This window comes from Mustela nivalis, assembly GCF_964662115.1.
Source record: "Mustela nivalis genome assembly, chromosome: 11".
In the NCBI taxonomy this organism is placed as follows: Eukaryota; Metazoa; Chordata; class Mammalia; order Carnivora; family Mustelidae; genus Mustela; species Mustela nivalis.
Window position 1 is genome coordinate 76,162,718 of NC_139030.1, and position 15,576 is coordinate 76,178,293.

General features: G+C 40.8%; 1 protein-coding gene across 42 annotated transcripts in view; it reads right to left on the bottom strand.

Moving 5' to 3' along the window:
* SP100 (SP100 nuclear antigen) overlaps positions 1–15,576 on the bottom strand; it is a 92,972-nt gene that overhangs the window by 51,534 nt on the left and 25,862 nt on the right. For all 42 annotated transcript variants that reach the window (XM_082690776.1, XM_082690775.1, XM_082690769.1 and 39 more), the window contains exons 2-7: positions 11,690–11,852; positions 10,168–10,336; positions 7,363–7,446; positions 5,515–5,577; positions 4,561–4,710; positions 3,005–3,088 (exon numbers count right to left, since the gene is read on the bottom strand). In XM_082690776.1, coding sequence (XP_082546902.1) covers positions 3,005–3,088; positions 4,561–4,710; positions 5,515–5,577; positions 7,363–7,446; positions 10,168–10,336; positions 11,690–11,852 — 713 coding nt within the window. The remainder of the gene's footprint in view (positions 1–3,004; positions 3,089–4,560; positions 4,711–5,514; positions 5,578–7,362; positions 7,447–10,167; positions 10,337–11,689; positions 11,853–15,576) is intronic.

A 15,576-nucleotide genomic window follows, 5' to 3' on the forward strand; every position in this document is an offset into this window, starting at 1 on the left:
TTCTCCCTGTAAATCCACTGCAGGGGAGAAGCTCTGTCCCTCCATCCCCTTCTTTCATGCTGCTTAACTGTGTCCCTTTCTCTGTGCCTCCCTGGTTTGGGGTTTTTTTTGTTTGTTTTTATTTTCTCTTCTCATCTTTTGATGAATTATTTTTTGCTTTTCTGTTTTAAAGATTTATTTATTTATTTTAGTGTGGGCAGAGGAAGAGAGCATCTCAGGCAAACTCTGTGCTGAGCATGGAGCCCAATGTGGGGCTCTGTCTCACATCTCCGAGATCATGACCTGAGCTGAAACCAAGAGTCAGATGCTTGGTGGGTGACTGAGCCACCCAGGAGCCCCACTTTTTGCTCTTTTAAAAATAAAAATTATATTCTCAGTAAAATGTGCATTGAAAAAAACGGGCAAATCATAAATTTTGAATCATCACAAAGTAAGCATATCTGGGTAACTGTCACTGTGGTCAAGAAATGGAAGATTACGCATACCCTGGGAGCCTCTTAGTGATGCCTCCCACTGACTGTCTCCAGCATGTAGCTCAAGTTAACGACATGTTCATCCCGACTTTTTTTCTTTTTTTAAAGATTTTTATTTATTTACTTGACAGACAAGAGATCACAAGTAGGCAGAGAGGCAGGCAGAGAGAGAGGAGGGAGCAGGCTCCCAGCGGAGCAGAGAGTCCGCAGCAGGGCTGGATCCCAGGACCTTGGGATCATGACCTGAGCCAAAGGCAGAGGCTTTTAACCCACTGAACCACCCAAGCGCCCCTCATCCTGACTTTTAATAATACTTATGATTAATTTTGCCCCTTCCAAAATATACATGTTTGTATAAATTGAATTATGTCCCTTCCCTCATTTGTTCTTTCTCTGTCTCTGTCATTTGGTGGGGGCAGGGAGACAATTTGGCTTCCTTTCTCAACATTATGTTTGTGAGAATCATCTGTATTTATTTTGTATAGTATTCCATTGTGGAAATAACCCATGAAAAAATAAAACCATAAAAAATTCTTTTTTTGGGGGGGTTATTGGATCTTGCTGTTTCAAGATTTTGGCTATTATGAATAATACTGCTTTTCTGTGTGTTTCTTTTCTCTTTTTGAACATAGTGTGCATTTCTATTGGTTTCAGCTGAGGAATGTAATTGTCAAGTCACAAGCTGTGTGTATTTTCAACTTTGGGACTATCTACCAAACCGTATACAGTGCAAAGGCAGAGATATAATTGAGAGAGCTTGACAATTCAAGTAAACAAGCAGAATTTGGTATGGTGGGAATGTGGTGGAAGAGAGTGTCAGGGGGAGATCATGCAACTGTATGGGAGGTACCCTTCAACACTCCACACCAAGTTAGGTTGACCTCATGCTGAGGATCACAGAGGGCACTAGGTTTAAATGAGAAAGCCATATGAACTGGTTGGCACTTCTGCAATGCTCATTGAGCTGAAGTATGGAGAACAGATTGAGGGGAGCAAGATAGGAGGGAGGAGGCCAGCAGGAAAGTTCGTCTACTTTGAAGTGAGAAGTGATAGGAATCTGAATTAGCGTAAGCATCCTGGACATGGAGAGAAATGGGCAGGTTGGACATATTTTGAAGTTGGAATTGACAGAAATGGCAAATAAAGGAATGGTTATTTTAATCCACTGAATTTCAGGACTGTTTTTTACACAACAACAGGTAACTAATATAGCTTCTGAATAGAAATGACTTTCAGATCTTTGATTACAAGTCTTCAGGCACCTAAAGGAATGAATCTTGAAGACAGGTCTGGAGCTACACAGGTGTGTGTAGGAATCCACAATCACAGGTGGTGACTGAAGTCATGAAGACATGAGATGCTTGGATAGAGGCCCATTTTTCCTCTGAGAGAGTGAAAGGATCATTTGGTAATTATAGATACCTTAATGATGTCTTCTCAGTGGTATTAGGAAGAGCCCTCTGTGTCTTTTTTCTGGTGATCATCTTTTCAAATGGAACAATGTTCCATTTTTGTCTTCTCTCTCTTTATTTGGTCCACTCTTATCATTTTTTCACTCATGGTCCCTTAACCTATCCTCAACTCATTCCCTTTAGGCCTCCTCCCTATTTTTTCTATTTACTGGTATTAATTTCCTTCTGTCTATTTCTCTATTCATACTCTTTTTCTCAACATTCTTTATCACTATCTCTCAGGATCCAGCAGGTTCTAGGGTGAGTCAGAAGAGGTGCCAAGGGGGACAAGAAAATACCAAAAATAAGATTTTCTTTCCATGTGTCCTAAGAGCCTCCTTGCCTCATCCTAGAACTAGCCCTGCTCTCCCCTACCAGATTTTTCAGTCTATCCATTCTCTGTTACATTTCCTACTTTCTCCTACTTGATCTCTGTTCCTTAATTATTAGTATGTCTTTCTGTATGCCTCTTCTATATTGATTTTTGTCTTTCTATTCATTTTTCTCATCTCAAGCATTCCAGTTATCACCAAAGTTCTCCTCCTATGTCACTATCTCCCTACTCCAAGTCCCTCCAGTTGCCACTTTTTTTTCTAAAAGTCCTTCACCAGAGCTTCTGTACTTGCAAATCTGCAGTATCATGAGCAGAGCTTCTGTACTTGCAAATCTGCAGTATCATGCATGGCTTCCATGTTTCTGTTACAACTTCTGAGAAGCAAGTTGCAACTCATTTCTTTTCACCAAACTCCACAAAATGGTACTGTTTAGATTCTATGTCAATTTATCTAAAGCCCATGTTGTTCCTGTACTTTGTCATTTGCTGTTCTTTGGTTCCCTTTTTTAATATTTTCTCTCTCTGTATTCTCTCCTCAGGGACATGCCCTCATCAAAGAGCTCAGCTCTCTTTCCCCCTTGCATCTCACATGACTTAGAAGTAGCCAGAGGCTGTGCACAAGGCTGTGGGCCTTGGATATTGTTAGGGTCAGGGAGGTGGTTAGTATCAGAGAACAAAGGAAAGCTTTTGCTCTCATAGAAAAACAAAGATAGAATTAGAAAATTGGTAAGATAAGTGATAATTACTTTTTCCATCACAGGGCAATGGGATGGGTGTGTCTTCTCTTGTGTCTCCGTTATTCACTTGGATGGGTTCTTGTTCACAGGACTCTGAGGATAAAAAAGACCACAGCTGAGACCCTGCAGAGCCCTCCCTGTTCTGCCTATTTGCATTCTGTTACACCGCACTTGACTTCTCTTTTCTTCTCATGTTTCTCTTTACAGCTTGTCTGTAATATTTTGTCACCTTAACCTTCACCCCATGAAAGTGCTGGTGCTTCAGTGATTCTGTGATCAAGCTCTCCCTGACTACTTGGAACTTTTCTTTCTGTCTCTCTTCCCTCTTGGGGCACTAACTTTTCACCCTTTGTCTCTTCATTTATTCTTCCTAACTTTTTCCTTTCCTCTCCTTTCCTTTCCCTTTTTTTTTTCTTTTCTCCGTTTCTCTTATTTTCTTTTTTAATTTAGGAAAACCTAATTTAATAGGCATACATATGGGGAATCCACATGGACATGGGATTCCAAACATCATGAGACAACATGAAGCTTATCTGAGCTTGGGAGAGGGATAGGGGCCTGAGGATACATAGGGGAGAAAAGTCATTAGCAAGAAAGTCAAAGGAGATGTTTGGAAAAACATGTAACATTGTTCTATTATACAGGTAAGTTCTTTCTTAGGTAAAGAGGAGTCTCTGTTAGTATTTCTCTTCCTGGAATAGGCTCTCCTTTCCAGGATATATTGAGGCAGTTATGGAGAAGGCAGAGCACCTTTCCTGCATCTGCTACATTTTTATTTTAACTCAAAATAATCTTTATGCCTAAATGGCACATTTTAGGGCAGCTTGCCCTGGGCCCCAACACTTAATGTATACTATGAAGTTTTCTTTTTCTTTTTTCTTCAAATTTGGGTATCTTTAAACTTAATATCCAGTTTCTTCTGCTGAGGCTGTATGCAAACTGATACTACTATAGCATGTCCTGATTTTCTCTGCCTTGCTCCTTAGCCAGAAACAGTCTTTTTTTCTCTTTAAATTTCTATAGCATGTACCCATGTCTCTCACATATTTCTTATTTTGCTTTGTATTTTATTTGTCTGTGTACTCCTTTAATTTTCTTAGTAGCTTTTGAAGATCTTAAAGTCAGAATACATTTTCAGCCCCTAGCCCTGCAACTTTTCTATCAACAAGAAGTATTCCAACACTGAGAAAATTTAAAAGCACCCAGAACATATTTTGTATATTTTCCATTACATGTAGGCAAATATTGCTCTTTCAGTTAAACAGTACAATTTAGTTCATTTAGCATTTTTATCAGCAGGAAAATTGTAGAAGTTGGCAATTCCGATCTCACCCAATACCAGCTTCTAATCCAGTAAAAAATAAGTAGCTTGCAAAAGCTAACACTTCCTAATTTCCTTCCTCCCATCAATATATCAAGCTGCATCCTTGCCTTCTCTGTATCTGCATGAGCTTCCCTTCTTTGTTAATAGATGTTTCCTTAAGTTCAGCATGACTCCATTCTTTGCCACCAACAAGGACTGCTTAGGCCTCTACAATCATGCAAACCCAGGCAATCAGTCTTACCTGCTGGCTCAGATTCTTGGGCATATTCCTCATTTGCTTGTTGGACTTCTTGTGCATCATTTTTGTCACTGGTTGTATCTGTTCTGTTTCCATTTATCTGCTCTGCTTCGCAGAGGTTCTCCAAGGGCCCATTTTCGGATGGGGCTGCACCTAAACCATGTTTTAATTCATAGATATTTTATTTGCCCTCTGCATCAATCAGGGTCCAACAAGAAAATACAAATCACTCTAAGGTTTTGCAGCACAGAGGATTCCATCCAGGGGTTGGTTATACAATTGATATATACATTGAAGTCCAAATAGAAGAATGCAGTGACCAGAAGAATACTTAACAGGACACTGTGGGAGGGACCAAGGGTGTGCTCCGAGGTCAGGGTCACTGGGTGGATAGAAGGTGGCCCATGGGGGGGCACCTGCAGCGGGGAGCCTGCTTTCCTTCCTCTCTCTCTGCCTGCCTCTCTGCCTGCTTGTGATCTCTGTCTGTCAAATAAATTAAAAAAAAAAAAAAAAAGAAGGTGGCCCATGGCTGGCCTGCTTGGTGGGAAGTGGCATCATGGATGAGATGCAGTCACTGTCAGATTTGTAGACAAAGGCAGTGATGGGGAAATATCCAGCTTCTTCCTTTCTCCTGTTCTCTGATACCTTGTTAGTGTCCCATGTCTGCAGCCCAGCAGGAAGCCAGCAACAAAGGGGGCTAGCAAGTAAGTCCACAGGGACCAGTGGCCAGTGGCCAGCAGAGCAGAACAGGGGAAGGTAAGGAATGAATCCTAGGGCAAACACCCCAGGACTTCCTTATAGAAATTGAGAAGTAAAGAAAGAAATTCTGGGCAATCAGTGATTAAAAACACACACACACCCCTGCAACCACCCTCCTCCTGGCCCCCGCCACCTCTCAGCACATTCCAGAATGGGACAAGAACACAAAGGGTCAGAATACAGTCAACAGGAACAGACCGTGATCAGACGAGGATTGGGGGCACGACGAGGTCAGGCTTTGATAACAGTTTTCACCAGTTCCTAGGGGGGAAGAAATTGCAAGTTCATTTCAGAAATTGAAGTATTCTCTGTGCCATTCTCTCCTAATCCCATTTTTTATAAAGCAAGAATTGAAGATCCCCTCCAGGTAGCCATACAGAGATTATGTGGACTTGACAGATCCCATGCAACCCTTGTAGTCAGACCCCAACTGGCAGAGTAGAGGAATGGGGTCAGCTGCACCCCGGGCTAAAAGGGTCTCAGCCAGACCACCTCACTGCATGTCCAATTCGAAGCACTTGAGTAACTGGTGATGGCTTATCCTGACTCCCATGGCCATAGTGAAACTGCCTTTGTTCCCAGAGCTTTCCCTGACCAGTGGAATTACTCAGGTCCTCCATAGCTCTGCTGGCTCATCCCCACCTCCTCTTCCTCTACCCCCTCCCTCTACACATCTGTTCCGTCTTTCTCATTGGCCTTTCCTTGAGGATTCCATGTCCAATTCTCCTCTACCTCCTTTCATTCTTGGTATTCTTTTTTCTGTATCTTTCTCTGCATATATTTCCCTTTTGTCTCATGCTTCTGTCTTTTCCATTAGAATACCGGAGTGGCAGTACAGGGTTAAGAATGCAGGCTCTGTCCCAGCCAGAAGGTAGAAACCACCCATTGTTAACTGAAGAATGAATAAGCAACATGTGATGAATATATCATACAAGGGAATGCTCTTCACCAAGAAAAAGGAACGAAGAACCACATTCATGCCACAACATAGATGAACCCTGAAAATACTGAGCTGTGTGAAAGAAGCCAGACATGAAGGGCGTGTTGATATGATTCCATTTACATGTAATGTCTGGAATAGGTAAATCCAAAGAGACAGAAATGAGATGAGTAGTAGCCAGAGGCTAGGCAAGAGGGGCACAGGGAGTGATATGGAGTTCCCTTCTGAGGCGATCAGAATGTTTTGCAACCAGACAGAGGTGGTGGTTGCACAATATTGTGAATGCACCAAATATCATTAACCATACACTTTAAAATGGTTAATTTTATGTTATGTGAACTTTTACTGTGTGTGAATTCACACACACACACACACACACACACACACACAGGCTCTGGGTTCAGAAGGCCTGGGTTCACCCTTGCTCATCTGACCCTAGGCCAACAAAAAACACAGCCTCTGGATTTCAATTTCCTTATCTATAAAATAAGCACATAAGCAATGCCAACCTCCAATGGTAGCCTGACCACTAAACCTACAACTATCCCCATAAATGTTCAACCAGTGAGATGTTAATAACACAGCTATTTCCTTTCTTCTCTTTCATTTCCCTCCTTCTCTCACTCAAAGTACCCACACCCTCCCTTCAATCTTTTTACCACTTCCTCTTTTCTCTCTCTGTGTGACTGGCTTTCCCCTTGACTCTCTGGGCTCTTGAACAACATCCCCCACATTGAAATCAGCCCTTCCACCATCATTTAATTTTGACCATGGCCCCTTTACAGCTTCACATCAATCATTTCCTACAGGGACTTTTTAAAATCACAATTACTTCCTGATAGCGAATCTGCTTAAATCTGGTTTACTCTCACACTGAGATTCTGTCCCTTTGTCTCGGTTATAGACCCAACGGTCTCTTGTCATAGCTACTCCTCCAGGATTTGGCCTCTACTTAGACACGTATGTAAACACCCCTCCCTGCCTTTTCCTTGGTCCTTAACACTTCTTCCCTGATTCCCCAAATACACTCCAGGACTCAGGGCTGAGTTCCCTTTCTCCTTTTCTTCTTTGCTGATGAGAATCAGTGTTTATCAGCTTACAATCACCTTGTTCAATGCTCAGTTGGGTATGAGGACTGTTGTCCACCTCTTCTTCGTCACTTTCTTGGTAATTAATTTTCTCTTGGATTGCTGAAGACAGGGAGACAGAAGGAGGCAACAGGGATCCCATCAGAGACCAGGAACAACACCTCGAAATTACACAGTTAACAACTCCCAAGCCTCAGGTCACTCAAGCTCAGTGCCTCTGATCCTCCTTGTAAAGCTCCCCCATTATCCCTGGGATAGAAAGGGAACTCCCAGCAAAAGAGTCTATGTTTCCCACACAGAAAGGAGCCACTCCAATGTAAGGAGACATTATGATGCTGTTACTCTTATAAAAGAATTTGCGGATGGGCAGAAAAAGCATATATCAAAGTAAATAATAGAAGTGAAATGTGTTTCTGAACTGTTCAAACTGAAAGGAAGAAATAGGTATTTCCTCTGGGGAAGAGCTAGGCTCTCAGAGAGATCCACAGGTATGAAAGAAAAAGATGCTCTGAAGATGCTGCAAGACAAGAGGAGAGTTGGGGCATGGAGGGTGAGCTCTTCCCAAAGACACAAAGCAGAGGACACCTGGAGGAACAAGACAGACCTCCCAGGGGCCCAGATACCAGGAACAGAGGAAGGACACTCTGCAGCTCTGAGCAGGGAGCACGGATAGCTGCACTGGAGGAGCTCCCCACAGGCCTGCCCAGGGCTGGGGAGGTCTCCAATCACGGGAGGGAGGGACACCAGCCAGCACCCCTGCCTGTAGGTGACCCAGCACACATGGAAGGAAGAAAATAAACTAGGAAGCCTGGAGGGAGGTTGGAGGGATGTCTGTGGGGAGTTCAGGGAGGAGGGGACCCCACAGAGTCAGGGAACCTGCTGCTCCAGGGCCCATGGCAGGAGCTCCTCCTGGGGCAGGACCTGCAGGCGTGAGTTGCATGGAACAGTGGGAGCCACAGATGCTTTGTCATCTCAGGACCTGGCCTCACACCCTGGCAAAACCAGGTGGAAGATTCAAGAAGAACAAAGGGAAAGGTGTAGGGGGTCTGTGTGCGTGTAGGTGGTCCCCCGGGGGCTTAGGGGGCTCTGAGCATGGGATGAAGGTAGGACTGAGCAGCAGGAGAGGGTGCTGCACCCCAGGCCACAGCCCTCAGATTCTGGGCTTTGGGTCACTGATGCACAGCTCCCATGGACAACAATGTGGGGAAGGCAACTGCTGCCATCTCCCAGGGGCAGGTGGGTGGCAACAAGTGTAGGTGAAGGACACCCCAGCTCAGGGAGCTCCACATACAGGTGATGTGCACACTGATCCTGGAAAGGGGGGGGTCCCTGCAGTCCATGAAGAGAATCAGAGCCCCTGAGATGTGGGCAATACAAGTATACACCATTCCCTCTGTTCCCATGGTCCAGGACATGCTGTTTACCAATATCATATTGACAACTGCCTTTATTCCATTTCAAACTGGACTGACCTGCTGTTGAAATTATTTTGTTTTTAATTAGATAGGGTGACTACTGACACAAGTTGACAAACCACATGCTTTATACATGTTTTTTAATTTTTTCCTTGTTTATAAAAACTGTTGATATCTCTTTATTGCCTACTAATAACCTTGCAATTGCTTAGCTTTATACGGTTCACTTTCTAAAATTTTCTTCAAACTTATCTCTCATGAATCAGCTCCACATTCTGCTTCTCACTCTCTGAGACAAATTGAATTTGTCTATGAGGACACACTAGGTCCTTTCACACTCCATGCTTGATTGCATGCACAATGCCAACCCTCTTCAGGACACAGCGACATTATTCTTATGTTTTTATCCCTTATCTGGAGAACTCCACTGGCACCAAACTATGTTGGAATAAAAAGTTTCCCAGTCAAGTTAAAATATATATATATATCTATAAGTATAGATATATAAAAAGCATTCTCTTAACTCTTGCAGTTCTTAAAATAAATTAAAATAAAGTTATTTTTAAAATAAAATAAAAATCATATTTTCCCAGGAAAAAAATTGAGAATTAAGCCTTTAGTTTTGTGATTATTTGAATAATGTTTGTTTCACCCCTTGTGGAGAAAGAGTTAACAGAACCAATTCTCCTTCTTTAAGTATAAATTTGACCTTGGGTTAACTTTCTGGCTCATTACTTTGGAAACCTGAAGAAGGTGGGTTTTCTTCTACTAGGCCAACATTGGCCTAGTTAATACCTAGTTTAGCCCTAGTTTAGAGATAAAAACGATTGGTAAATTGCATGTGGATGGGGAGGGACCATCTACAGACTACAAAGCAGGCTTTGGTCTTCCTTCAAAGTGGTGACACTTACAACTTAATTTGTCCCTAGTAGGGCTCCCGAATGTTATGACTATAGCGCTGTTACATGACTGAGCACTGTTACATGGGCATGGTGCTGCTAAGCCAGAGTGCAGCCTACATCCACAGACACTCAACGGAGTAGTAGTTACCTTGGTGGACCGCTGTGTGGGTCTCCACAAGGAGTCCCACAGAAGAGGAGCAACTGATGCTGCCCTGTGGGGATGCTGGGTTTCCTATCATTTGTCCTTCTGAGTAAATCTGAAGCCACTTTGGCTCTGATTGTCCTGTGAGTCTAAATGCCTAGTTAAGCAGACCTATACTCTAGGTGGTTGTTGTACCATAGTTATTATACCATAGCTTTGAGAAGGTTCACAATTAGTACTTTCTCTACTGTTATATCCCCCTTGCCCCAGCACTGCCTGTGGAACATTGTAGGCGCTCAGTATATATTTGTCCAAAAAAAAAAGTGGCCCTGGGTGTCAAAAGGTAGATAATAAACCCAATTACCAAATTCGAAGCTCTTGTAAATGTGATTTAAATTAGGGTATTCTTGCCTGTTGACCTCACTGAACAATGCTTCCAGAAGTGGCAGGTCAAATGTCTTCTCCAGTTCATTGAGAACATTATACGCCACTCTTGGTACAGGGACCAGGTTTCTACAAGAATCTTGACAATCCTTAAAAAAATATTAAATGGAGAAAATATAAATACAGACTTTCAAGTTACAGAAGAGCCCTAGAAAGTGATTTCATGGGTAATGTTTTCCAATTTCCCTGCACATGTATCTTCTCATAAAGTTTTAGAATTTCTATTTATTTGTTTAGATACTACGTGAAACAAGTAAATCCTGCCTCCTTAAAAACATTCCCTTGTGAAACAGATCTCTCTTCACCTTCATCTACATTAAATTACATATAAGTGGGCGCCTGGGTGGCTCAGTGGGTTAAGCTACTGCCTTCGGCTCAGGTCATGATCTCAGGGTCCTGGGATCGAGTCCCGCATCGGGCTCTCTGCTCGGCGGGGAGCCTGCTTCCCTCTCTCTCTCTCTGCCTGCCTCTCCATCTACTTGTGATTTCTCTCTGTCAAATAAATAAACAAAATCTTTAAAAAAAAAAAAAAATAAATAAATTACATATAAGTAAGAGCAGTTTTGAAAAATAACAGTAGGTTCAAAGCTAAATGATGTGTAGCCCTTTAGGAATCTGGCGAGATGTTTTAGGAATAGACTAAGAGCAGCTGTCCTGTTCCAGGGATGACCTTTCCCCTTTCCCCATGACGGACTTGGCCTGGAAGAACTCAAGGAAACCATGTGACAGTTCTCTCCTTTTGTGAATTTGGCCACAGAGAATGTATATTCATACGGCAAAGAGAAGACTTGAATCTCTGTATGTCCAGCAATGCCTATTGATAAAATCAAACCCAAATTCCAAGACTCCAGAAATACCACAAAAAAGAAAAAGAAATAGAAGAAACAAAATAAAAAAGCCCTAAAAACTGAAAACTGCTAGCAAAAGAATAATAATCATCAATTCCCAAATTTCCTAATGGGACATCAATTCCCTATAGATTTTAATGTTCTCAGATCTAATCACTCAAATTAATGCCCACTGAAATGATATCTGTCAATTATTATTTTATTAAATTAACTCACTTAAGTTTTACATAAATTTATTAAAATTACCTTTAATTCTCAGTTTATGCTATATTCTACATGTTCCTACAAGGCATTACATATCTATGGAGCACCTCTGTTTCAGGTTCAGCCCATTTGCTATGCTATTCAGCCCAACTCCAGGGGGCAGCACAAAGCACCTTTCCTTCAGTGAGAAGCGGGATTATCCCTGGTGACAACTGATTCTCCTTTTCCTTTTTACCTTATGGTAACACCTGCAACAATACTTGAAAAAGTCCCCACTCATAGGAGACTCCTCAGTCAGTTAGTTGTGCCTGATGTTTGGGTCCAAGATATCAAACTATAACTCCATTTGGGGCCAGTTTACCAAAGAGTGACATAATAAACATCACTTACATCATACATTTTATTGCTGATGAGTTCACGGTCCCGGAGGCACTCAAAGAAAGGAAATGGCTTTTTTATTGCATTTGAAATCTCCACCTTGTGTCTTTTGAAGTGTTTGAATAGAGTCTCATAGACAAGTCTGTCATCATTGTACTGGTCTTCCGTGGATGTCCTAGGAAGGAAGGATACCATGTGAAAATGGTCACGAAGATTCCAAGATGCTTGTGGAGGCTGTAAGATTTATATGAACAATAAGCGGGACAAAACTAACAAATATAAAGTAAATAGGGCTGAGCAGAGACAGAATAAATGGAATTGAAGTAATAAGCAAAGACATGATGAAGAAAGCATGAAGGTTAAGAAAGGCTTAAGTGTGGGACCGAAAAAGTCTATTCCAATCTGTGTGGATCAAAGCCATTATAAAGATACCTTCACGTATCTGAAATATTTTTATAATTAAAAAATTAAATTTAAACAAAATTGAGATGGAGTGAACAAAGGAATGAAAAGCAATGGAATAAACTGTACTCCTTTTAGAAAAAAGGAAAGCAATGGGATAAAAGTTTAACCTTGAAAATACTTAACAACTAAGAGGAAAAAAAAATATCAGAAAGATAAAAATCAGTTCTCCCCCTATAGCTGTTAAGAGAAATGCTATCCTACATTATAAAATTAGCTTATAAAGGATAAGATGTGGTTAATAGTGATATGAAACAGTATAAATTTATAATATCACAAGAATATCAAACATTTTTCCTGGGACATCTGGTCCTACTTTGTGTTAATATAAATCTATCCTGATTATTGTTATATATAGTGAATCTTTTCAGGCATCTGAATTTCAGAAATCACTGATGTTTCTTGTGAAAGTAATTTTAAACCTCAGTCTCTAATTCCAATTTTTAGTTGATCATTTTATTGCTCTAATAATAATGTTTTAATCAACATCTTGTATTACAAAAAGACTTAGAAGCTTTCTTTGTCAAACCAGAAGAGAATTATTGCCACTTCCCAGCACTTAGTATGCCTCGGGGAATAATAATGTCACATCGTTATGTCAAATTCCTGCAAAAGAAATGTTTCAGTTCAAAGACTGCAGATAGAAAAGAAGCATTTGTCTTCTCTTTTATTAAAAGCCCTGCTAAAATGATAATAAAGAAATTCACAATGACAAAGAGAATTGTGGGGCAATGAGCCCAAGAGAGATTTCAATGAAAATCTCAATGACAAAAGTGGTCAGAAGAGTGCTAATAATTACTGTTGTAGGTGAAGGGTGTTCTCAGAGGTCAGAAAAACAACAGGTATGCCCTGAAGAACCCCGAAGAGGCAGTAGAGATCACAAGGGAGACAGGGTGCTGAAAATGTACATGTGATTTTAAAAATGGAGAACGGAATAGTGTACCTCTAACCCTCACCCTACCAGCTGACCACCTAGAGCCAGGCAGCCTCTCAAAGGCAAACACTGCTGACCTATTACTTGTGTGAATTTTGCCTCTTACTGGCTTTCATATGCATGGATAATCCATCATGTTTCCTTTATGCCTGACATTTGCTCATCATCCATACTGCTGGATGAATGGAAGTTTGTTCCTTTTTGTAGCTGAAAGTATTCCATTGTGTGGACCTACCACAATCTGCTTATTTATTTTCCTGTTGATGGACACTTAGATTGATTCCAGTTTGGGACTTGTATGAATAAAGCCGCTGTTCTTGTACACTTCCTTTTATGGCATGACGTTTTCATTCCTCTTGGGTAAATAATTAGGAGCAGATCATTGCATGAGTATGCTTAGCCACTTTAGAATCTGCCAAACTGTTTTTCACAGTCTATTAGAAATAGTTTTTCTCATTTTACCCATTCTCATGAGTATGATGTAGGATCTCATACAGTTTTAATTTTATTCCTTTAATGACTCATGACATTGAGCATGCTTTCATATGTTTATTGGCAATTCATGAATCTCCTTTTGTAAAGTGTCTGTTCAAGTTTTTGACCCATTTATATTGTCAGGTTGCCTTTTACTGTTTACTGATGTGTAGCAGTTTGTTTTACATTATGGAGAGAAGTGTTTTCGTTTAATTCATGTATTACATTTTCTTGCAGTCTGTGGTTCACTTAACCATGTGTTTTGATGAGGAGAAATTTTTAATTTTGAGGAAGCCAATTCCATCAGTTCTTTTCTTCTGTGGTTAATAACTTTAATGTACTAAGAAATCTTTGCCTACCACAAGTTAATGGAACTATTAAAAAAGCAATTTACAATGTAAGCATGGGTTTATTTCTGGATTTTCTATTTTGTACCACTCATCTGTTTGTCTGTCCTTATGCCAATAGCATATTGGCTTGCAGACTCTATAGCTTATAGAAAGTCTTGATGTCAGTTAGGGAAAAATTGTCTTGGCTTTTCTCATATGTCTCTTAAAATCAATTTGTCAGTTTCTACAAGAAAGGCCTTTGGGATTTTTATTCAGTTTACATTGAAACTTCAAACAAATTTGGTGACAACTGATAATAATATGGAGCTCCAATCTGTTAACATTGTATAGCTCTTAACATTGTATAGCTCTCCATTTATTTAGTTTTCCTTCCAGAAGAGTTCATAGTTTTCAGTACAGAAGTCATATACCTCTAGGCTGGGGAATTTTAGAAACAAAACAGATGAACAAAGGGGAAGGGAAGGAAAAATAAAATAAGACAGAAACAGAAAGAGGCAAATCATAGGAAACTCTTAACTATAGGGAACAAACAAGGTTGCTGGAGGGGAGGTCATGGAGGGATGGGGTAATTGAGTGATGGGCATGAAGGAGGACACTTGATGTAATGAACACTGGGTGTTACATGTAATTGATGAATAAATTTTACCTCAATACTAATAATAAACTATGTGTTAACTAAATTGAATTAAAAAAAGAAGTCATACACATCTTTCATTAAACTTATTCCTAACTAGAAATGGTATTGGGAATACTCTGTTACAAGGTACCTGTGCTACAGATGAAATGGTGGAAACTATACTGAAATCTGTAGGCAATCACTAAAAACATTTGAAAAGAAGTACATGAGAGACTGTAGACTCTGGGAAACAAACTGAGGGTTTTGGAGGGGTGGGGGGTGGAAGGTTGGGTGAACCTGGTGGTGGGTATTATGGAGGGCACATAATGCATGAAGCACTGGGTGTGGTGCATAAACAATGAATTCTGGAACACTAAAAATATTTTTTTTAAAAATTCCTAAATTCATAGAAGTTTGAAAACTAAAAAAAAAAAAGAAAGAAAGAAAAGAAGTACAATTGATATGTTAATAGAAAAGACAAGATAGGATCATATAAAATGCTAACTTAAAACCAGACAAGGCAGGAAAAAAGAAAGAAAAAGAAACAAAGCAAATGCAAGGACTAAGGAACAATAACAAACATGCTAGATATTGATGCATTTTATAAATAATTACATTCAGTGTGAATGGTCTAAATACTCCAATCAAAGGCAGAGCTTGTCTGTGGGGGAGCTAAGATGGTGGCATAGTAGGACCCTAGGCTCATCTTGTCCCTCAAACACAACTAGATAATTATCAAATCATTCCGAATACCCAAGAAATCAACCTCAGACAGAACAAATGAGAGGGAGAGAAGAGGCCTCTCATTATGTGACTGACTCTTGGTTTCAGCTCAGATCATGGTCTTGGGGTTCTAAGATCGAGCCCTGTGTCAGGCTCAGTGCTTGGTATGGAGTTTGCTTGGGATTCTCTCCCTCTGCCCCTCCCAGAACAAATGAGAGGGAGAGAAGAGGCCACATTGAGGAAGGTAGGAAGTGCAGAAACATGGCTGAGGAGTGATACAGATCACAGGTGCTGCAGAGGGAAGGGAGCCCTGGTTGTGGAGAAAGGTGAGGGAGAGAGA